Source organism: Apodemus sylvaticus, chromosome 19 (assembly GCF_947179515.1).
Source record: "Apodemus sylvaticus chromosome 19, mApoSyl1.1, whole genome shotgun sequence".
Taxonomy (NCBI): Eukaryota; Metazoa; Chordata; class Mammalia; order Rodentia; family Muridae; genus Apodemus; species Apodemus sylvaticus.
This window is the reverse complement of record NC_067490.1, coordinates 31,462,436-31,488,008: the sequence shown is the minus strand read 5'-3', so window position 1 is coordinate 31,488,008 and position 25,573 is coordinate 31,462,436. Positions and strand designations below refer to the sequence as shown.

Genomic DNA, 25,573 nt, shown 5'->3' with positions numbered 1-25,573 from the left:
GCAGATGATATGATAGTCTACCTAAGTGACCCAAAAACTCCACTAGAGAGCTCCTACAGCTGATAAACAACTTCAGCAAAGTGGCAGGTTATAAGATCAACTCAAGCAAATCAGTAGCATTACTATACTCAAAGGATAAGCAGGCTGAGAAAGAAATTAGGGAAATGACACCCTTCACAATAGCCACAAACAGTATAATGTACCTTGGGGTAACTCTTACCAAACATGTGAAAGATCTGTATGACAAGAACTTCAAGACTCTGAAGAAGGAAATGGAAGAAGACCTCAAAAAATGGAAAAACCTCCAATGCTCATGGGTCGGCAAGATTAATATAGTTAAAATGGCCATTTTGCCAAAAGCAATATACAGATTCAACACAATACCCATTAAAATCTCAACTCAATTATTTACAGAGTTAGAAAGAGCAATTCTCAAATTCATCTGGAATAACAAAAAACCCAGGATTGCTAAAACTATTCTCAACAACAAAAGAAATTCCGGGGGAATCAGTATCCCTGACCTCAAGCAATACTACAGAGTAATAGTGTTAAAAACTGCATGGTATTGGTACAGTGACAGGCAGGTGGATCAATGGAACAGGATTGAAGATCCAGAAATGAACCCACACACCTATGGCCCCTTGATCCTTAACTGAGGGGCTGAAAACATCCAATGGAAAAAAAGATAGCCTTTTCAACAAATGGTGCTTGTTCAACTGGAGGTCAGCATGCAGAAGAATGGGAATTGACCCATCCTTATCTCTTGTACTATGCTCAACTCCAAATGGATCAAGGACCTAAACATAAAGCCAGACACTATGAAGCTAATAGAAAAGAAACTGGGGAAGACCCTTGAGGACATTGGTACAGGGGGAAAATTCCTGAACAGATCACCAATAGCGTATGCTCTAAGATCAAAAATTGACAAATGGGACCTCATAAAATTACAAAGTTTCTGTAAGGCAAAGGACACCATCAAAAGGATAAAAAGGCAACCAACAAATTGGGAAAAGTTCTTCACCAACCCTACATCAGATAGAGGGCTAATATCCAATGTGTATAAAGAACTCAAGAAGTTAAGACTCCAGAAAACCAAATAACCCTATTAAAAATCGGGTACAGAGTTAAACGAAGAATTCTCACCTGAAGAACTTCGGATGGCTGAGAAGCATCTTAAAAAATGCTCAACTTCATTAGTCATTAGGGAAATGCAAATCAAAACAACCCTGAGATTTCACCTTACACCAGTCAGAATGGCTAAGATTAAAAATTCAGAAGACAGCAGGTGTTGGCGAGGATGTGGAGAAAGAGGAACACTCCTCCACTGCTGGTGGGGTTGCAAATTGGTACAACCACTCTAGAAATCAGTCTGGCTGTTCCTCAGAAAACTGGGTACCTAACTTCTGAAAGATCCTGCTATACCACTTCTGGGCATATACCCAGAGGATTCCCCAGCATGTAATAAGGATACATGCTCCACTATGTTCATAGCAGCCCTATTTATAATAGCCAGAAGCTGGAAACAACCTAGGTATCCCTCAACAGAAGAATGGATGCAAAAAAATGTGGTATATGTACACAATGGAATACTACTATTCAGCCATTAGAAACAATGAATTCATGAAATTCTTAGGCAAATGGATGGTGCTGGAGAACATCATACTAAGTGAGGTAACCCAGTCTCAAAAGATCAACATGGTATGCACTCACTAATCAGTGGATATTAGCCTAGAAAACTGGAATACTCAACACATAATCCACACATCAAATGAGGTACAAGAAGAACTGAGGAGTGGCCCCTGGTTCTGGAAAGACTCAGTGTAGCAGTATAGAGCAAAACCAGAACAGGGAAGTGGGAAGGAGTGTGGGGAAGAAGAGGGGGAGGGAAGGGGTCTTATGTGACTTTCAGGGAATGGGGGGGCCAGAAAAGGGGAAATCATTTGAAATGTAAATAAAAAATATTTTGAATAAAAAAAAAGAATAAAATCACAGTAACAGCCAGAAAGGCTTTTCCCAGTGTCTCAAAACACTGCAAATAAAGGATTTAACAGGAAGGTCAGCTCTAGGACACATACTAAAGTTCATTTTGTCTCAACAGATCTTATCTTAGATTGAACCAACTCAATTCAAATTCTAGTAATTTAAATAGGAATTAGAAGATAAACTTTCCACTCTATTTAAACCCTTCAGGTTAAACTGACAGCACTGTAGCAAGCACACAATGGAGTTTGGTACACATTTAAACTAGTCACGTTTTTTTGAAACTATTACAACTTTTCTTGGCAGCTGTCCAAAGATGCATTGCAGTAATCCACCAATGTTAACCAGAAAAAGATGACAGTGCGGTGTTGCAGAATACGTGATCACAATGAGACCCCCAAGACTGTGTTATTTTCTGGACAAACCTGTTTATCCTTGTGGTGTGACTCAGATCTAGCACACACCTTTAATCCAAGAACTATCTGTTTATTGTAATCGGGATTAAATAAAGTCAACCATAGGTCAAGACACAGAGCAAGCAACTAGTTGACTGGGTCTGAACATAGGAAAAAATGATAGAGGACGAGGAAGACAGGAGGATGGATAGAGAGATGCACAGGAATTCAAAGGGAAGGACACTCAGTGTAAGGGGTTTTTGAGACAGTATGGAGAAGACCTTCTTTTTGGGATGTTGGCTGAGGGGGAAGGTCAGTTGTATTTTCTCTACCTCTCTAAGATAGCTGTCACTGAGATAGCTGTCACTCAATATCTGGCTTCTGAATCTTTATTGGGTAAACTGAATGTTTGAGATTTTCTTAAAACTAGCATTACTGTAGTCATCAACATGATCCAGAGTAAGATGACACTGCTGAAGTCACCAACATTAACTAGAGAAAGGTATATAAAGGCATTCATCTAACAGGGGTGACAGCAGGAAATATCTCAAAACCTTAACAATGTTTTTTGCTCAGTATAAATAAAACTAATTTGCTCACCTAATTGAAATTTCTATTTTTTTCATCAAGTATTTATTGAGAAAGTATTGAACAGACCACATCACAGTTCTTTTAAATCTAAAGGATATGATGGAAATGATGAACAGAAACACAATCTCAGACATCAATACAATTTATATAATAAACTCATACAGAACTATGTGCTAGGGGAAATTTAGATATAAGAGTATAGACACACTTTATACCCTAAAATTCTAGTACCTGGCCACCACATACAGCTGACCAATGGCCCCGACTTAGGTATGAACCTTCACTGTCTACAGAGCCCCCATGTTTAAAAGGCCTTTTCTCTAGATCTCCTCAGACAACTCATTATTTGTGGTTCTGTGTTAGTGTTTCTCTTACAACCATTGTTTTGTCAAACATTTTCATTAATAAAGATCATATGATTATAATTCTATTGATATTCATAGTTTAAGGTGTCTTGAATTCAAAATGTATTAAGCAAAAATGATTGACTGGCAGTCTCATGTGATTGATGGTATTATCTCAAAAATGTCACTGAATGGAAACTAACTCTGACAAACAGCTAACAGCAAAGAATAACACCTAATTACTAAAACAAAATTCCTTCACCTAGTAAAAGATATATTCTCTCTTTGGTGAACAAATGTGGCTGTGTCACTGTGGATTGGATGGGGTATGAACAGCACTAAAAAAATGCCAAACTCAGTTATGATTTTAACATTAAACAGTTTGATTTCTAACAAGCCCAACAATAACTCCAAATAGCAATGTATTTATATCATGCCTGCTTATCTTCCAAACCTCAAATATATTACATTATGATTAAGGAAGTAAGCAGAATTATTTTGTTTAAAGACACTATCAAATATTGCATTCTTATGAGTGCTATGAAAGGATAATATTTCATGTAAACATTATATGAAAATGGAAAAGTTGGGAAGATATTCTGAAACATTAATTTTTTAACAAGTATAAAAGTTTTGAACTAACAAACTGAGCATTCATTGATCAAACACGATGCAGCAATATCTTTCAGTTGATTCAGTTAACTGAAGCTTTGGATCCATCTCTACTCTAACTGTATAGTGTTTAGGCAACTTAACTCCATCCTCATCTTGAAAGTAAAGACAATCAGATCAGAGTAGATTTGGGAGAAGAATCTGATAACATTTGACAATTGTGGTGGTTTGATTGAGAATGGCTTCTGTAGGATCACACATTTGCATGATTGGAACCTGGTTGGTAGAACTATTTGGGAAGGATCAGGAAATATGGCCTTGTTGATGGAGTTATATCATTGTCCATTTCCAATTAGCTCTCTCTGCTTCCTGCTTGTGGATAAAGGCATAAGCTCTCGGCTATTACCCCAATGCCACGCCTACCTGCCGCCATGCTCCTTGTCACAATGGTCATTGACCCTAACCCTATGAAACTGTGAGCCCCAAGATTAAATACTTCCCTCTATAAATTATTTTGGTAATGGTGATTTATCACGGCAATGGAAAAATGACTAAGACAACAATGAAGTGTTCCAAATTAGTGATTATTTTATAACAACTTTTCCCCTAGACATGACCATACTTACTTTGAGGAAGACTTGCAGATCTTGAGTCTGGGTGTGCTGGAGAATGTCTCGCTGCAGATGTTTGAGAACAGCTATGCAGATATACACTTGATAATCAGGGCCAAGGATGACACAAGTAGCAATATAATGGCATATTTCTATCCAATCTAAGTAATTCCAAAAACACTGAGTTATCCACTGCAGGCAAATCTTAAAGAAAAAGAAAGAAAAAAAAAGTTTACTTTACAAAGAACTGAAAGTCACACTTAGCTGGGCAGTGGTGGCACATGCCTTTAATCCCAGCACTTGGGAGGAAGAGGCAAGTGGATTTCTGAGTTTGAGTCCAACCTTGTCTACAGAGTGAGTTCCAGGACAGCCAGGGCTATACAGAGAAACCCTGTCTCAAAAAAAACAAAAAACAAAAAACAAAAAACCAAAAAACCAAAACCAAAACAAACAAACAAAAGACATACTTGCTTATTAAAATGTAATAAACAGTAATACATGAAATGATTAAAGAGTCCTGTGTTTAATCAAAAAAGGAAAACATTCTACCTAGTGATCTAAAACTCTGTTTGTCTTGTTTGCTGCGTGGGTAAGAAGATTCATGGCTTCCTGACTCCAAAGCTAAGGACCTGATGCTGTCTGTCCTGCTCACACTCCTGCTGGTATGCGAGTTCATCTGACATACTGTCCTCCTCTTATCCAAAACACAGTCTACCCTCCACTAACAAATGCTATGATGCTACCTGAATTCAGACAGCTTAGCTTTTTCCATCCCACCTGTGATCACAGATGTGTAATTATGCAGATGACAGACTGTAAAATTTTACATTAATGCAAATGAACCTTTGCTGAATCGGAGAAGAATTTAAACTGAACACAATCAAGGTACATATAAACCAGGAGCTAACATAAAGGGTAATTAAAAACAAGACTTTTACAAAAATGCTTTTCTTTTTGACTCTTTAAGTGGTATAGTATTGTTATATATTATATGTATCATTGGGAAGTGTAGCCTTATTGGAGGAAATGTGTCACTGGGGGTGGTCTTTGAATTTTCAGATACTCAAGCCAGGCCCAGAGTCGCTCTCCTCCTGTTGTCTGCTGATCCAGATGTAGAATTCTCAGCTCCTTCTCCAGCACCATGTCCATCTGCATGTGACCATGTGGACCACCAAGACCATAATGGACTAAACCTCTGAACTGTAAGCCAGTGCCCAATTAAATGTGCTCCTTTATAAAAGTTGCTGTGGTCTCAGTGTATGTTCACAACAAAAGAAGGCCCAATTAAGGCACATATTAACACCCCCTCACGTTACTTCTCTTCAAAAGAAAAGAATCAGCAAAGGCCTTAATGTTTAGTACCTCAGAATTTGACCTTATTTGGAGATAAGGTCATTGTGAAGGGAGTCAAGTTCAAATAAAAATCAAGGTGAGCACTGACTCAGTGTGCCTTATGTTATTCTTACAGAAGGAGAAATGTGTACAAAAACAGACATGTCTCAAGGGAAGACATATGCAGAGACAGGCATGCTGGGTGTAGGCAGGGTCTGAGTAATGCAGGCCCAAGGCCACAGGCTCCTTAGGTTCCTGGGGCTGAGTGGAACTTGGGAAGAGAAAGCAAGCAGAAATTGTGGCTCATCTCAACTTAACATGGGTATTAAGGATACAGATATAGCTGTTCTTTTTGTTCTAACTCTATGTCCTTTAGGAACTTTAGTCTTAAATTCTGAAAGGTGCTTTTTCTGCTTCTTATTTCACACTTTGACATGCCAAATCTGTTTGCCAATGGCTAGCACGTTAGTTTGCTAGTCCCACCATAACAAAGAAGCAGAAACTAGGTAGGGAAAACAATTAACGTTCTTAGTTTCCAAGGAAACCTATGGTGAAGGTATTAGGGGGGCTGGTATCTTCAGAGTTATCTCTTTCTACCATGTAGGTAACTGTCTTGTCCCTCTCTCTAGTGGCTGGTTTTGTGTGTTAACTTGACACAAGCTGGAGTTATCACAGAGAAAGGAGCTTCAGTTGGGAAAGTGCCTCCATGAGATCCAGCTGTGGGGCATTTTCTCAATTAGTGATCAAGTGGGGAGGGCCCCTTGTGGGTGGTACCACCTCTGGGCTGGTGCGCTTGGGTTCTATAAGAGATCAAGTTGAGCAAGCCAGGGGAAGCAAGCCAGTAAGAAACATCCCTCCATGGCCTCTGCATCAGCTCCTGCTTCCTGACCTGCCTGAGTTCCAGTCCTGACTTCCTTTAGTGATGAACAGCAATGTGGAACTGTAAGCTGAATAAACCCTTTCCTCCCCAACTTGCTTCTTGGTCATGATGTTTGTGCAGGAATAGAAACCCTGCCTAAGACACTGTCTAAATAGTTTCTTACAAAAGACTGAGGCCACTCTAACAGCATCATTTTAACGTAAAGACTTCTGAGAGCCCTTATGTATAGTACAGTGTACTATGAGGTAAAGGTTAGGACTTCCATCTTCTGATTACTGAGGGAGATGTGATTCATCTATACCAGAATGCCTTACTGATTTTTGTTTTCTATATATCATTACTGATATCAACTACTGACCTTTGAATTCCGGTCATTAAGAGCACACTTTTTCATCCCATCCTGTGATCATAATGCGTTTTTAAGTAATGATAGCCACATGGTAAATTAAATCTTAGGTTTGTCGTTCTATTTTTAGGTATTCACACATGTAAATTACATTCAGGATCATAAAGAAGTAGATCACTCACACAAAACACATACTGTACTGTAGTTTTCTTAAGAATGTTGATATTCTACCATATACTTATGTCAAATGGCATTAATAGAAAATTAATACAATATTATTTTAAATGAAATAAATTATTTCTACTGGTATCGAGATTACAAGAAAAATCAAGGGATTGAAAATATTAAAGTCAAAACAATTGATTGCAGATGCCTAAGGAAGTCCAAATAAGTGTGATTTCTAAATGATCACCTATTTTGTCAAAGGTATCACTTTTAACAATTCTTGTAGTTTTGCATTATTAGTTTCTATACAAGGAATTAGAGAAAAGGAAAAAATAACTTAAGAGGAAACGTGGTTTTAAAGCCAGGCATGGTGACGTAAACCTAAAATAACAGCAAAGGCAGGAGGATTTCTTCAAGTTGAGACCAGTGCAGATTGCATAGTTAGACCCTCACAGAAGTGTCCTTGAGTGATTTCAATATGGAGAGTGCATCCACTACATCATCCCTAAGTTTCTCCATTTGATGATGGAGTTTTTCCACATGATGAAAGTTACAACTGTGAGTGAATTACAATTGGCAAACATTTCCTCGAGCACAAACATTGATTGCAAATATGACATTATTTTTGTTATACATCTGGAAGATCTGGTTCCACTGCATAATTTTACATTTTTAAGAAAGTACTGTGTCACAAACCATGGAAGTTTTCTGTTGTCTTGTTTTTTATAATGGAAGTGAAAAGGAAGAAAGGAGTAGGAGGATGGATATGAGGATGGTGATGATGGTGATTGATCTGCTGCTGCTGATGATGATTAATATGATGAAAATGAATACTAAATGTGGTTTCATGCATTCTATGCAGCAGGGTCACCCAAGTTAACTTGTTTCCTGACACAGTCTCGTGTAATAATCAATGCTATGCAGCATGATGTCCCCAAGGAAGAAGAAATACAACATTACAGATACAAAATACTGTAAAAACCAGGAAAGTACAGAAAATGCAGTAAGATAAGTTTGTTAGCAAAAGGTAAAACTGATGGAAAGTTAATTGGAATGTGATTTCATGTTGCTTACTTAAATTCCTATTGCTGTCTTCATTCTAGTCTGTTACTCTGAGAAGAAACTCCCCTCAACAAATGCGCTTTTCTAACCACACATAGTTTGGGGCGCGGCAGCTGAGCCTACTGCTTTCACTCTAGAGATCTGTATGTTTCATTCAGCAATGTTCCGACAAATCCTGCACTAACTAGCCAGTCCTGTGCGCTTAAAAATACACAGCTTCAAAAATCACTGTTCCTAATTAGATCAAAAGGAGTAAGTTTCAAACTGCAAAATCTATACCCAAATAATGACTTAATCATATGTACCCATTTAGTTTCTAATGCCTGTGTTTATATTTTACAATTAGTAATAAGGTGGTACATAATCAGTTAGGCAGTGATAAGCACTTAAGACAAGTGATTAGCTCACAGTGGGAGCTGCTACAAGGCTTTTTATATTATTAAGAGAATAATACCACTATTTAGAAATTGTATTATTAAATAAATGGATTATTTATCTACAGGCTTCTTTTATGTTTCTGTTTTGCTTGCTTGTTAATTTTAGAAAATGTCTCACACTGTAACGGAGACTGGCCTAGAAGTCACTATGTATCCCAGGCTGGTCTTAAACTCACGGCAATCCTGCTGCCTCATATTCTCAAAGGGCTAGGATTGTGAATGTAAGTCATCATGCTAAGGTTTTATGCAGTTATATATGGATAAAGCTATCTCAGACTTACAAGATACATAAAACTGATAGATGAACATTTTTCTTTTGAATTGAGTTGATAATTAAGTTGAACATTACATTAACAATGTAGGGCTTCCTATATTATAACTCCCCCCTAATCTTTGGCAATCTATTCCTAAATTATATACATTAGGCACTAAAATGTACTAAATAAACTATATCAACCCTGCTACTCGAAAGGAGGACAATAATCCATAACTTTCATCAGCACTGCCCTCAAAATGTACTGTTAGATGCTAGGAAAGAATGAAGTGTTATAAATTATATTAAATATATTGTGCTGTTTAAGCCACTTCATCCAGAGTTAAAATTTCTGTGATTCAAAGTTGAAGCAGATGCTTCATACACTAAAAGCTAAAAATGGTCACAAAGAATTATTCCTTCCCACTGACTGCAAGCCCGTGATGTAGCTAAATTTCCTAATCACTTCACACAACTTAGAGCCGGCAGAATGCCTCACAGAAGTACACGAGAGGAATGATGGTATACGTCATCAAAGCACAGGCCTTGTCAAGAGCAGGTACTGGCTGATGAGAAGGAGCTCTCTCTAGCAGGGTAAAGGGACAGCAATGAAAGCAGCTTACAGCAAAGGCAACTAACTACCCACATGCCACAGCGTGGAGCCAGTAAGCCACAGGTCAAGCTAAGGCTTGCCATGAGGAAAACTGGAAGATTTCTATTTGGTTAACTTCAAACACGACTAAAGGAAATGAAATTAAAGATAAGCCAAGAACAGAAAACTTCTGCAGCAGTGATAGTGGATAATTTTTGGCAACGTGTAGTTATTAACTAATGACAAAATGACCGAGTAACTTCTTATCAATTTAAATATAATGATTTGTATAAATATAAAAATATAATGGAATATAAATAATACATTATATTAAACAACTACAATTTAGACCTATTTTTGAATCACTGGTAATTTAATAAAAACAAAGATATAAAGCATGCTAGTTAAAAGTTGGAGAGAAAAATGAATATATGTAAATATTTAATCTAATTAATATATATGCATCCATTTACATTTACGCAAATAACCTTTATTAATTTAAGTATATTTCCTCTATCTTATGGGAGAGTCTTGTTCTTCCCAGTCAGAGACCTGCGTGGTGAAGAACTGGCACTCTCTTTCCACTGGATTACCTGGGATGGAGCAAAGCCAGACATGTGGAAGGCTGAAAACACAAGGGGCACCTCCGCCTTCAGCAGCATTTCAATGTAGTGAGCGCTGCAAAAATAGATGGGGTGGATGCCGGTCTCCAGGGTGTCAACAGGCAGGTACCTCTGTGGAGAGAGGAGTAGAAACCAGCAACAATGGTATATTTAATACAATCAAAAGTGTGCTTAGCTGAGCCTCTCTGCTTAAGCTACGTTTTGCTGCTTTAAAAGTTACATGCGTAATATAGATCAGTGGACAGCATTCTGGTCTCAGATGTACAAAAGCCCAAGTTTGGAACCCAGCACTACAGGAAACCATGCATGCTGGATGCTAATCTGCAAACCCACAGCTATCAGAAGGTCATCCTGGATAAACAGAGATTTGAAGTCAACCAAGGTTACTAGAGACCCTGCCTCGATAAGAGGAGTTAAAATTTGAAAACTGTGGTGTCAGGTGCTATGACAATTATTATAAATACGTAAAGGTCAGAGAGTTAAACACTGTGGGGTAATAAACCTCAATAAAGGTATCGTTCCAAACACAGGCGTAAGGGTGGTTTGTAATTCAGGGAACTTCAAAGCCCGTGGATGAGAAGATGAAAAGTTACGTGACAAAATGAACAATAAACACGTAAGCTGAGTGACGAACCGTGCGTGTTAACCATGTCAACAGAAGTGTGCTGTTTAATAGTGCTGGTCTCAGCCAATGAGTCCACGTTAAAAACCTTTAGTCAGGCCAGGTGTAGTGGTACATGCCTTTAATCTGAGCACTCAGGAGGCAGAGGCAGGAGGATCTTTGTACATTCAAGGCTAACCTGGTCTACAAAAGGCTCTAGGACAGGCATGACTATACAGAGAGACTCTGCCTTGAAACAAACAAAAATAAGCTTTAGTCAGCTCTTCAGATCCTTTAACTTGTTCTATTTGATTTTTTGATTTTAACTTATATCTGGACTTGAACTGATTAGAACACAAGCTCAGAATTCCACAATTAACTCACTTCTAAGCCAAAGGAAAATGTATAACATTTACTCAAAGGATTCTGGTGTTAATGAAATTATATACATGTATATATACATATATACATGCATATACTAAATTGTGTATCAGTGAATACATGTACATACATGTCATATATACATGTACAAACAGGGACTTTAGCACTGTGCTTATAAAGTTAAGGATTCTAAAAATATATTTCCCAGGGTTGGGAATGCAGCACAGTGTAGAACGCTGGACTGGCACATAAGGGGCAAAGTTCAATTCTCAGCTTTGATTTAAAAAACTTAGTTCTTAGGTACAATTTATGATCATGAATGATCAAGGGTATTTTATTTGTTATGACTATAAATTCAATACCAACGCAGAATCATTATTTACAGCAAAGCATAGACAGCTCAAACAAATTGTCTCAAGAAAAACTATTTTAACAGCAATTAGAGTAAGTAAAGTTGACACCCAGCCCTGAACAGTACCTAATTAAGAGATGGCCAAAAAATATTTTTATTTTAACTTCATCTTACATTTAACTTCATCTCCCAATCTTATTTAAAATTTGGTCTTAGATAAAACTAAACTCATAAAATTACATAAGGGTTAAAAGATGTAGACACCTTTTGGACTTGTTGCTATGGTGTTCTCAAGATTTAGTTAGGTCTATTGGATGAATTTTCTGAAATCACTACAATGGTTTATCAGTGATTTTTCGGGTTTTGTTCCATAGCACAAATGACTTATATTCTTTCAAACGACAAAAATTTATTTGCAGGAATAAATCAGTGTGAATACTGTGTGTTTTATGGCAGGTTTTGTAGGTGATCCTGCACATAAAAATGTTGAAATATTGATGAACACAGCATGCTAAGTGGGCATCCTATGGTCACCTTTCTAGAGAGAACAAGGACATTTTCTATTAGGTAATTAAATATAATACAAAGTAAAAATTAATATTCATTGATTTACCTCTTGTTCAATACAAAATGTGTTTCACTGACTATTTATATAATAAGTAAATCTAACAAACATAAAAATCAAAGATTAACTTACACGTTTGTGTTTTCAATGTGAATTTACTAATTTTGTATAATATGTACTGAGGCACTATGAGAACTGAACACACTGGAACTGATTCTTATACAGCATTGTTCTATGCTGTGGCAGAAATACCTTTAGAATAGGTCTATGAAGAGATAAAGACAGTAGACATTAATTACACTGCCAACAAAAACAAGCCATTATCATGTAATGGAGTTCCAGAGATAAGTGTTCCTCTATTCTCATAAATCATACCACTGCCAGAAGAACCTTATGTCACACTTTTGATAACAAACCTGTTCCCGATTCCAAACCTGGTATAAGTAATATTGACTAAATAGCAAGATTCTAATGACTACAGTTATAATTACAGTAAAACTCCTTTATGATTAAAGACTTCTAATTTGTCAACTATTTGGGTATCATAGCTCCAATATATAATAACTGTATTCATAATGCCAGAACAATAATAGCAGATGATCAATATAAACAAAACAAGGGGAAATGTGAACCATCAAATTATAATTTATACTTTTAGAATTTTGTGTATATTGTTCAGCTCTAACACCCTGAAATATTATCAACTCTTATTCAGAGAACATGACGGCTAATGGCATGTAAGGTCAAATAAGTACTGGAACAAGGCTAATTAAAAAAAAAAACAGTAAATCAGGGGCTTAGAAGTTATTAGTAGTCTATGATAGGAAATGAAACAAAGCCTTATGAAATAACATTAGAATAGTATTTGCTAATGGTTAAAATAAAAGATGTTCAGTTAAAAATAGAGCAGAGCAGTCTTAGTTTTTTACTTTAATCCTTCGGCAATTCTGTTGTTTTATTTATTACTGGAACTATGAACAACCTAGTTCTATGTTGCAATAAAAATTAGGAGGAGAAAGGTGGGCTATAATCATGATGTAAAGTTAATTTTTAAAAAGTAAAATGAAAAAAATATTTAAAAATTAAGTAGAAAGATTGTATTAGAAAGACTTGAAAGTTAGCAATCCGACAGAGACTGATCCGGTGCAGTTCACTCTGCTCCTTATCTGAGTCTCTTCAGGCACGGAACCAGGCAAGCTTTGCTGTAATACTGATTGGTAATTTGCACAGAGTGGAAAGGAATGCAGCGGAAATGTAAAGATTTCTCAACACTTCGATATTGTGATATTATACACCATTAGTATTTCACAGGCAAATGTGTTTTATATGGCTCACTTCCCCAGATGGACTAGAGGCTCATCCTCATGATGTTCTTGGCATTGTAGATGTGTTTAAATTCCATTAGCATTTTTAACACTGTGTTTCAACACTAAGCAGTTCACAGGAGCAAGTGAAGTCCACATACATGTAGAGCTGTCCACTTCCTTCCTGTTGGACTATATCACTTCATCTGATTACTACTATAGGTTGGTCTAACAGTAGTGGAGTTTGTTTTGTAAATGCTCATAAATTAATGTCTTTTATTTTAACGTAATTGTTGTTCTTTTCATACCTATTACTAATAGAGATTTCTCTTGATTTTTTTATGAAATTCCCTGAAGACTTATTGTATTATAATATAGAGTCTTTCTTATAATAACTGAAGATAGTTTAAGTTGATTCTTCCAGTCTAAATAACCTTAAAGGCTAAAGTATTTTAATTATTTTAAACAAATGAGTAGTAAATATCACTACACTTTAGAAAACTCTGAGAAGTTCTTATTGTTTTTACTAATGATTAAGTGTGATTGTTTTGCTTATGTTAGGCTTATGTTAAAAACTTCTTTGAGGTTGAGCAGTGATGGCACACACCTTTAATCCCAGCACTTTGAGGACAGAGGCAAGATAATCTCTGAGTTCAAGGCCAGCATGCTCTACAGAGTGAGTTCCTGGACAGCCAGGGCTAACACAAACTCTTGTCTCCAAAAAGCAAGGAAATTTTTTTTTCATTTAATTTGTTTATAACATTCTTAAGAAGGCAGATAATCAAGTTTTTTTTTTTAGTATTTTTTCTAAAATCATAAAAGTCTACTGTTCCAAACATGATCCAATTTAAACAATAATTCACATTCAACATGTTTATAGAGTAGTCAAAAGAGGTTCTAACTTTTGAATAAAATGGGCTGTGTCAGTGAACAAAATGGAAACTTGTCTAGGGCTAGCAGCAAAGCATATGGATAAGGGATATGGCATGAAGCAAATAAGTATATTAGCAGATGATAAATGTTATAGCAAAAAAGGAGAACAAAGGAAGATTAGAGAAACCTGATAACTATTCAGATTATAATTTTCCTTAACTATTTCCTTTGGCGATATAATATGCATCGTGTGTGTGTGTGTGTGTGTGTGTGTGTGTGTGTGTGCGTGCTACTCACAATTTTTATCCTATCCTATTTCCTCTCACAACTATCAGGCCACCTTCCCTTCAAGTACCTTTCCCACATTCCCACCTTTGTTTTGTTTTGTGACCCACTGAATTTAACCAGGGCAGTCTGCGTGACCCTTGGTTTGGAACCCATGTTCACTAATGGATAAGCAACTGATGACTTCCTAGCAACCCTTCCATAGCATCAACGCATGGCCAATAGTTTAGCTGGGAGAAGTAGGCCTCATGAGCTCCTTACTGGTCGAAGACTGACTGATGATAGGTTGTCTTACTTGACCCAGTAAAGGCAACTCCAGCTGCTGGGAGAGCCTGACAGCAAGGACTGCATTATGGACTGAAGACTGCGCGCTCTTCTCTCTGTCACATGGCTCTTCCATCCTTTCTTGCCTCTGTAACATAACATGTAACTTCCCTCTCTGAGCCTTAGAGGGAAGTAGCCTAAATATCTTGCATAGGATTAACCTCACAGTCATCACTGATTCTCATGATAAGCAGCCATGAGTCCTTTTAATAATCACCATTCCTGGCAAAGAGGGGATCCTCTGATTAGACTAAAAGTAGCATTTTTTTATGGTTTAACATATAGATTTAGAAATCACTTTTATACCCTATCACTTTAGCTAAGTAGCAGTTATAGATCCCATAGGAGCTAAGGCATCCTAATAACAATGAAGTTTTGAACAGGTTTAGAGTACCAGGTGTGTATACTCTCCTGTGAGCCAGGTCTTGAGTCCAATAGGGCAGTTAACTACCCCAATAAGAGCTGTACCATTATTGCACACCAATGGCCACATCTTGCCTGTTGGTTAAAATCACGGATATCCCTGATCCACACCAGAAGCCTGCATTGCACCTTCCAGGACTATGGAAGCTATCTGGGAAGAAGCTGTAGCTCACTTCCAGTTTGTTTTCTCTATGTCTTACAACTGAGCGAACTGGTATCTTCAGCACTAGGGTCACATCAACTAGTTTTAGAGGCCAACGGAAAGGAATGACAAAAGCCTTTACTGCTTTGGTAGTTTGTGGGGCTTCCCCAACCAACACAGGTTGATTCTTTTTTGAGGTCCATGTCAAGAATGTGAGCTTGAGCGAAAGAAGTGTCACAAGCAGTTAAAAAAGTGCCAGAAAACTAGAGACTTTCTCGTTTTATGAACCTACAGAAAATAATGGCACAGTGTTTGAGAAAATACAGTTTAAAAAAATGTTCTATTTTGTAAATAATGACTTTTAAGCATTTTCTAGCCAATCAAAATGTTACAAGTCATGGTAATATTATATACAGATCTAAATGCACATTCCTCCAAGGAGCCAAAAATTCATTTCAAAACAGACAAAAAAAGCCTAACTCAGGAAGCTTAGGACACATCAAAAACAAAACAAAACAAAACAAAACAAAAAACCCACAAAGCAATATAAAAAACATGACAGTGTGTCCTTTTGAAAAGTTACAGTCCCATAGTAATGGTTCAAGATAAGATCAACTTAGTTGAAATTCACGACACAAAATTCAAAAGAACTACATAAACATGCTCAAGGAAGTCAGGGAATTGAAAGAAGACACAAACACCACAATTAACGAAGTGAGAAATAAACTCCCGATTGATAACCAAAGAAACACAAAGGGCTGAGTGAAATAAGGAGGACAATGTAGGATACAAAAATAGAATTCCATAAAAGGAGAAATAGCAAGGAACACACAAGCTGGCATGAAGATTTCAGCCATACTAATAAAAAGAATCTCAGAGGAAAGACACAGCAAGAGAATGGATGGTGTGAATGACAGAATGCCAAATGCTAATGCTTTTAAATGAATGGATGAAGAAAACATGCAGAATCTTTAAAAAGACCAAATCTATGAATTATGGGCATAGAAGAAGACTTATTCCAGATATAATAATATAGAAATATTTTTCCATAAAATTACAGAGAGAAAATTTCAAATCTAGGGAAAGAAATGCCAGTATTACAAGCACAGAGAATACCAAATAGACAGGACCCAAAGAGAAAGTCCCCATGACTTATTTTAGTTAAAATATTACTTTATACAGAACCCCCCCCCAAAAAAAAGGTATTTATAGCTGAAAGAGACAGTCCAAGGCAGATACAAAAGCAGGGCCACCAGCTGATTTTGCAATGAAAATTTTAAAATCCAGAAGGTCTTGGAGCAATGTAATTCAAGTTCTAAAAGACCACAGGTGCCAATCCAGACTATTAACATGACAAAACTATCTCTCCTAATTAAAAAAGAAAGAAATACTTTCCATAATAAATACAACCTAGGGTGCTTTATACTTAAACCCAGCTCCATAGAGAATGCTGGAAGGGATAAGGTCAAATAATAATAATAAAGGATATTATTATATAGGAGGCAACAAAGAGAAATAGATGATATTAGGAAAGTTCCTTTTTTATAATTCGTTTTTTATTGGTTATTTTATTTATATACATTTCAAATGTTATCCCCTTTCAAGTTTCCCCTCCATACTCGATACTCTTGCCCCTCCCCCTGCCTCTTTGAGGGTATTTCCCAACCTGCCCAACCAGTCCTGCCTCAGCACCTTAGCATTCCCCTGTGCTGGGGCATTGAGACTTCACAAGACCAAGGGGCTCACCTCCACTTCCCACTGATGCCAGATAAGGCAATCCTCTGCTACATATCTAGCTGAAGCCTCCCCCCCCCCCTCCATGTGTACTCTTGGTTAGTGATTTAGTCCCTGGGAGCTTTGCAGGGTCTGGTTCATTGACATTGTTCTTCCTATGGTATGGGGTTGCAAACTCCTTCAGCTACACAGATACCAGGTACCAAAGTTAAATCAGAATAAAATAAACCATCTAAACAGTCCCATCACCCCAAAGGACATAGAAGCAGGGAAATGCAAATCAAAACAACCCTGAGATTCTACCTCACACCAGTCAGAATGGCTAAAACTCAGGTGACAGCAGATGCTGGTGAGGATGTGGAGAAAGAGGAACACTCCTCCACTGCTGATGGGCTTGCAAGCTGGTACAACCACTCTGAAAATTAGTTTGGATATTCCTCCAAAAATTGGATATAGTACTAACTGAGGACCCAGATATACCACTCCTGGGTATATACCCAGAAGATGCTCCAACATGTAATAAGGATACACGCTCCACTATGTTCATAGCAGCCTTATTTATAATAGCCAGAAGCTGGAAACAACCCAGATGTCCCTCAACAGAGGAATGGATACAGAAAATGTGGTATATTTACACAATGGAATACTGCTCAGCTATTAAAAACAATGAATTCATGAAATTCTTAGGCAAATGGATGGAACTAGAAAATATCCTGAGTGAGGCAAACCAATCACAAAAGAACACACATTAGGTATGCACTCACTGATAAGTGGATATTAGCCCAGAAGCTCAGAATACCCAAGCCACAACTCACAGACCAAATGAAGCTCAAGAAGAAGGAAGACCAAAGTGTGGATACTTTAGTCCTTCTTAGAAGGGGGATCAAAATACCCATGGGAGGAGATACACAGACAAAGTGTGGAGCAGAGACTGAAGGAAAGGCCATTTAGAGACTGTCCCACCTGGGGATCCATCCCATATATATAGTTACCAAACCCAGACACTATTGTGGATTCCAACAAATGCTTACTGACAGGAGCCTGATATAACTCCCAATGAAAGAGATAGAGAAAGGTCCCAAGAAGCTGAAAGGGTTTGCAGAAACATAGGAGGAACAACGATATGAACCAACCAGTATCCCCAGAGCTCCTAGGGACTAAACCACCAACCAAAGAGTACACATGGAGGGACCAATGGCTTCAGCAGTATGCGTACCAAAGGATGGACTGGTAGGACATCAATAAGAGGAGAAGCCCCTTAGCCCTGTGAAAGCTTGATGCCCCAGTATAGAATGCCAGAACAGGGAAGCAGGGGGAGTGGGTGGGCTGGTGAGCAGGGGGAAGTGGGATTGTAGGGAGTTTTCAGAGGGGAAATGGGGAAAGAAATGTTAAAAAAAAAAAAGTTCAGGGCCAGCTAGCTTTAGTGCAGAATTCTATCAGACCTTCAGAGAAGACCTAATACCAGTATTCTTCAAACTATTCCGCAAAACAGAAACAAAAGGAACACTCCCTAATTCATTCTATGAAACCACAGTTACTCTGATACCTAAACCACACAAAGATCCAACAAAGAAAGGGAACTTCACACCTATTTCCCTCATGAATATCAATGCAAAAATACTCAATAAAATTTTTGCAAACCGAATTCAAGAACACATCAAAATGAACATTCACCGTGATCGAACAGGCTTCATCCCAGGGATGCAGGGATGGTTCAATATACAGAAATCAATCAACATAATCCACTATATAAACAAACTCAAAGAAAAAAACATATCTCATTAGATGCTGAAAAAGCCTTTGACAAAATACAATGCCCCTTCGTGTTAAAAGTATTGGAGAAATTAAGAATTCAAGGTCCATACCTAAACATAATAAAAGCAACACACAGCAAACCAACAGCTAACATAGAGAAACTTGAAGCAATCTCACGAAAATCAGGGACAGGGCAAGGCTGCCGACTCTCTCCCTATCTATTCAATATAGTACTTGAAGTTCTAGCCAGAGCAATTAGGCATCAAAAGATCAAAATTATAAAGGAGGAAGTGAAGATATAACTATTATCAGAAAAATTCTTATTATTAGAAAAATAGAAAGAAGGTCAAGAAAATGCCACAACATCAAAATGACAGAACTTTAATAATAACCTCAAATATTGGTAGACTCAATTCCCTGATCAAAAGATAGAGTCTGGCCAACCAGTTTAGAAAATGACTACTTGATCAGTTTACAAAATAGCTAGAAAAGTATTATGTTTTATGTACAAGAAACAACATCTCACCTCCAGCTGTGGACATTACCTTGGAGTGAAAGAATAGAAAAAAGTATTCTAAATGATCAGGACCAGAAAATAAGAAGCCATCACTATTCTAATATTTGACTAAATGGACTTCAAAGCAAATCTAATTAGATGAGATAAAGAGAGATACTTCAATATGATCACAGGAATAATCCACTAAAAGGACATTACAACTATGGACTTAAGTGTATCAAAGACTTACACGTACAAATACTAATAGGCATTAAAAGCAGATCAAGCCCAACTCAGTAACAGTAGGTGAATTTAATATTCAACTTTCACAAATGGTCATGTCGTCCATTAAAAAAAGAGGAAAGAACAAACTAAAAAAAAAAAACAACAAAAACAACAACAACAACAAAAACCTAAGAAAGGAAACAGATCAAATGAATATAAGAGGTATCTACAGAGTATCTCACCTAAGCATTATAGAATGTATTCTACCTATCACTCCACAAAACTTTCTCTAAAATATTCCATATCCTGAGTGATAAGTCAAATTTCAACAAATTCAGAAAAACTGATATTACTCTTTATATTCTGTCTGACTGCAAACCAATAAACCTTGAAATCGATAGCTTTAAAAAAAAAAACTTCAGAAAATAAGACATCTTAGAGATCAAACAACCCACTACTGAAGGATGGATGGGTCATGGGAGAAATCAAGAATAAAATTTTTAAATAAAAATGGAAGGACTGCATGGTAAAATGTCCATGACAAAATCAAAGTCATCCTAGAAGACAAGATTATAGTTCTATATAACTACATTAAAAGTCAGAGAGAAATCATAATTACTTAATTAGAGACTTTATGAGTTTAGAAAACAAAGACATATTAAACCCAAAAGTAGGTGGGTCGAAATAACTCAAACCAGGGAAGATATTAATGTATATGACAAGATTCTAGTAAAGTTAAATGTCATGTTTCTTAAGCTCCACTCTCCTTTAAAAACAGATCTGTAAATCTTACCGAATTATGGAGCCTTGGTACCCAAAGGAAGGCAGAGGTCAGAAGCCTGCAGAAGGGCTGGAGAAAGTGCAGTGTCTTCTCTTTGTCTCCCAGCATTATGATGAACAGAGAAGACACAAACCAGTCGTGGCCTGCGTAGTTTCCTTGCAGGCACACTGCAGAATGGTTAAGGAACTTTCACATTATCTTAGGAGAGGCACAATTTCATCAATACTCACTTTTAATATCTCTATCTAAAAATAAATAGTCATCACTTCTCAGCATTTTGGGTAAGATCAAGTGTAGAAAGAAATATTCATTATATGTAGTAATCATTTTGTCTTCAGTTTTGTAAGCACTGATAATTGATGATACTGAAGCTGTTAAGGTTAAATTAATATATGAAAAAACAGTGGCATAATAATTTCTTTAATGTACCATTGGATTACGTGTGTAGGGAGAGCTGATATTAACTATGATCAGAGAAAAAGCTGACTTAGGAACATTCATCTACGTTGATCTATAAGAGGACAGTATGGTTTTTACGTGAGGTTTCCTGCTAAGTGACTAGCATAACAAGGCAAAATCTATAAATTTAGAATTCAGCAATGCAAATGGTTTACTATATTTTTTTCTCAAAGTGAAATTTCATTTCTGAATACCAATTCAAATGAAATAAATATATTGCAAAAAGCAGCAGCCTTCTTATTATTCTATTTATATCTATAGAGCCTACTTTTTTTTTTTTAACACCTTGGATTTGTTTGGAAATGCCTTCAAAATGACTTCACTTAGTTTAAGATTTGGTGAATACAACTGAGTCTAAGGACCATAGGTCAATTTAATAAAATGTATGTTCAAAACACAGAATAAGATAACATCATGATTCACTGTAATAAATTGCTCAGTGTGCTAACACATCCTAGGAAAGAACTATGAAAATAAGGGAAGACAGCTCAGTTCTGTGTAAATTCACTCGAAAAGGATATGGAGAGAAGAAGTGACTGGTGACTGCTGTTGTTTCAGGAATTTCTCACAGTGCTTTAAGACCAAAGCAAGATCATTTTCTGCACCATCTTTTAACAAGTTGAGAAACTTCCCATACCTATGTTAAAGATCCACAAAACATAAGAAATCCATTAGGATGCTCACTGAAAATGCATGTTTAGAAATCCGTCACAGTGAATTTCTCTTAAGATCTCAAGGTCTGGAGATTTTAAGAGTCTCCTTCTAGGGTGACTACATCAAACACGCGACTCAGGATTCATGCCTGATCATTATAGCGCATTTGGATCAGCAGCACTGATCGTTAACTTTCTGGGATGGTGAAACAGTAACGAGAAAATAACATGATAATATATGACAGATGAGATGAATGTATTGATCTTTTCTGAAATTAATTTAAAGCACACAATATAGTTTCTTTTTATAGAATGTTAAATCAAGAAGCAACTTTCAAAGCCATTACTGTATATTGAGGGGGATGTGGGCATTTTAAATTGTGACTAGGACAATCCTGAACCATAACTTGAAGTATCTTGGCATATCCATGGATCAAACACTATAATTAACTGAAACTAATTCCGTTTTATCTAAGTTCTTATATTTTTAAACACACTTAATGTGTGTGTTGCCATCAAGGGGAGACAATACATTTGTTCCATTTCTAACCTTACTAAGACGTGACTTGATCGGCAGTCTCCATAGTGGCAACATTGTTAGTTTAGTTTTGTTGCTGGTGTTTATGTCAGTGATTCTACAGGATGGTAACCACACAGTATATCCAAACTCTACATCATTCATTAGTTTCCACTTACTTTCTACTAATCATAAATTACATTGAATTAAATATGTGACAAGGCTGCCAATGTAATCTGTAGGTTCCATTGGAAATATGGCAGCACAAAATACTGTTATTAGACAGTATATATATATAAAACACAATTAAAACAGTTACTCTGTTATAGGTGGATGATCCGAAGTCCATGCCATGATTTTCTCTTTTTTTTAGTTATATATTTTTTAATTCGATATATTTTTATTTACATTTCAATTGATTTCCCCTTTTCTAGCTCCCCACTCCCCGAAAGTCCCATAAGCCCCCTTCTATCCCCCTGTCCTCCCACCCACCTCTTCCCAATTCCCCGTTCTGGTTTTGCCGAATACTGTTTCACTGAGTCTTTCCAGAACCAGGGGCCACTCCTCCTTTCTTCTTGTACCTCATTTGATGTGTGGATTATGTTTTGGGTATTCCAGTTTTCTAGGTTAATAATCACTTATTAGTGAGTGCATACCATGATTCACCTTTTGAGTCTGGGTTACCTCACTTAGTATGATGTTCTCTAGCTCCATCCATTTGCCTAAGAATTTCATGAATTCATTGTTTCTAATGGCTGAATAGTACTCCATTGTGTAGATATACCACATTTTTTGCATCCACTCTTCTGTTGAGGGATACCTGGGTTCTTTCCAGCTTCTGGCAATTATAAATAGGGCTGCTATGAACATAGTAGAGCATGTATCCTTATTACATGGTGGGGAATCCTCCGGGTATATGCCCAGGAGTGATATAGCAGGATCTTCTGGAAGTGAGGTGCCCAGTTTTCGGAGGAACCGCCAGACTGATTTCCAGAGTGGTTGTACCAATTTGCAACCCTACTAGCAGTGGAGGAGTGTTCCTCTTTCTCCACATCCTTGCCAACACCTCCATGCCATGATTTTCATTGTAGTGGACATTTATATAAGACTCAGTCGTTTAATAGCTCTCACATGTGTTTCCTTAGATCAGACCCAGAAGACAACCCTCTAATTATAATGTGATAGTTAATAACCTCATATTAAATGAGGCTCATGATGAACAAGAGCAGGAGGTTCATGATCTAGTATACTCACTTATTTCGAAAATTAATATATGAGCTTTACACACTCAAAATAATCATAATTTTTGTTTTCTTCTTTGGATTTCTCAGTCTACCCTTAAGGTACGTCTGTCTTCGCTGTACCCTGACTACTACAACAAATCATATTTTAGAAGATGTATGATCATGCCATCGCTTGCTGATCTTTGCAACGTTGATGTTTTTGGTGAAAAAGAAAACTGGATACTCATAGCAAAACACACTAATTAGCTTTTGGAATAATAATAAGCTGTAACTAAATTACAGCTAGAGGTAACTTAATCATGTGCCAAAATCCTCAAAGATAACACTAATATCTTGTGAGCGATAAACTCTACATTTAAAGTCTACAAAATACTTGGTTGTTAAATATTATTAAGCACACATCAGGTAGGTGAATTCTAGGAATTCGTAAAGAGACATTTTCCTACCTACCTGACAGTCATTTTAATGCCAAGCTGCTGCACAGATGAGAGACTTTCATTCTTCACATTTGCATCAGTAGCTAACAACAATAGGAAAGGGAGTTATAAAAATGTATAAAAGTCTGCATAATAATCACATGTTAATTGAAAATTGATGAAAGCAATATTTTTGCATATTGTAATGAGAATTTTGAAAATGCTGATGAATTTGTTCTTTTAGGAGCTGTCACTTATATTTTCAAAGAAATTAACAGAAAACTTTTCCAAAAACTTCTATCCTATAAAAATGATTTAAAAACTGGGAGAGGTGGGATACATATTTATCAGCACTGGGAAGGCATGGGCAGAAGAATTAGCATTTCAAAGCCATCAGTGGCTATACATTAAGTTCAAGACCAGTCTGGGCTACATAAGTCCCTGTCTCCAAAAGAAAATGAAACCAAAAAGCAGGTAAAATGTGTAAAATGAATAAATTATTCGATGCAAAACAATGAAAAATGAACAAAACATAAAAAGCTATAATACATTAAGAAGTAATCTGAAATACAATGTTTGTATCATGTAATGCTTATATAAAATTCTAAACAACAAGTATATTTAATCATGGCTTCCTAACACTTATGTTGAAATCTTTCAGTAAGCCCTATAAGACTCTGACTCCCTGACATGACATCCTTATATACCATATTGAAGCAGCTGTGATTACTTGCACAAAACCTTTACATGATCAAGAGGTCAGGAGATAAAGTCTACCCTGAGAAGGAACTGTTGACAGTGGGAAGAGGGAGAGGGAAAGGGAGAGAGAGTGGGAGAGGGAGAGGGAAAGGGGGAGGGAGAGGGAGGGAGAGGGGGAGAGGGTAGAGGAGGAGGGAGAAGGAGGGAGAGGGGGAAGGAGATGGGGGAGGGGAAGAGAAGAGAGGGGAGGAGGAGGGGGGAGGGGGAGGGAGAGGGACTGAGACTTCTTTCAGAACAGGGTAGGTTTCCTGTTGTGGATTGAATATGCTTGGCACAGGAGAGGTGTGGCCTTGCTGGAGGCAGTGTGTCACTGTGGGGTTTGGGCTTTAAGACCCTCCTCCTAGCTGCCTGTAAGTCCAGTCTTCTCCTGGTTCCTTTCAGAACAAGATGTAGAACTCCCAGCTCCTTATCCCCAGCTGCCATGCTTCTCACCTTTATGATAATGGTCTGAACCTCTACCCTGTAAGCTGGCCCCAATTAAATGCTGCTCTTCATAGAGTTGACTTGGTCATGATGTATCTTCACTGCAATGGAAACCCTAAGACATTTCCCATGCCTGAGTAGCTGTCTCTATACCCAATCACATATGGGTACCACTAATTAGACTCAAGGAGCTATTGGTTACAACAATAAAAAGGTGACATGATGTTGGGAATGACACAGGATATGGACGTGAGAGAAGATTGGAGGGAGTTGCAAATGGGTAAGATTAAATTACATCCTATGAATGTATTAAGTTTCCAAAGAATAAATTTTAAAAATGTTTAAGGGCTAAGATAAATAGTTCATTTGCCTCTGGGGTGTCAGTCTTCAGTCCCCCCCATACAATCTTTCAGCAGACCAGATTCAACTTTTACTAGATAACATTACATTAGGGTTGAGTGATTAGGTTTCTCTTTTCAGGTCAGATTTTGTTTGTGAAGTAGGAATTGTGATCATTTACCAAAAAATGCAAAGGGGTCGAGAAAGATTGAAAGTTTGGACTGGTTCTTAGACATGGTGAATGACCAAGTTAATGTGAGTGAGAGCATAGCTCGGTACCACTCAGAAGTTAGCTGACA

At 37.2% G+C, this 25,573-nt stretch overlaps 1 protein-coding gene across 1 annotated transcript in view; it reads right to left on the bottom strand.

The window, feature by feature from the left end:
- Window positions 1–25,573, bottom strand: part of Tbc1d32 (TBC1 domain family member 32) — a 200,223-nt gene that overhangs the window by 9,709 nt on the left and 164,941 nt on the right. Inside the window, exons 28-32 of the mRNA XM_052163596.1 lie at window positions 23,788–23,857; window positions 21,445–21,560; window positions 20,477–20,631; window positions 10,194–10,334; window positions 4,549–4,737 (exon numbers count right to left, since the gene is read on the bottom strand). Coding sequence (XP_052019556.1) covers window positions 4,549–4,737; window positions 10,194–10,334; window positions 20,477–20,631; window positions 21,445–21,560; window positions 23,788–23,857 — 671 coding nt within the window. The remainder of the gene's footprint in view (window positions 1–4,548; window positions 4,738–10,193; window positions 10,335–20,476; window positions 20,632–21,444; window positions 21,561–23,787; window positions 23,858–25,573) is intronic.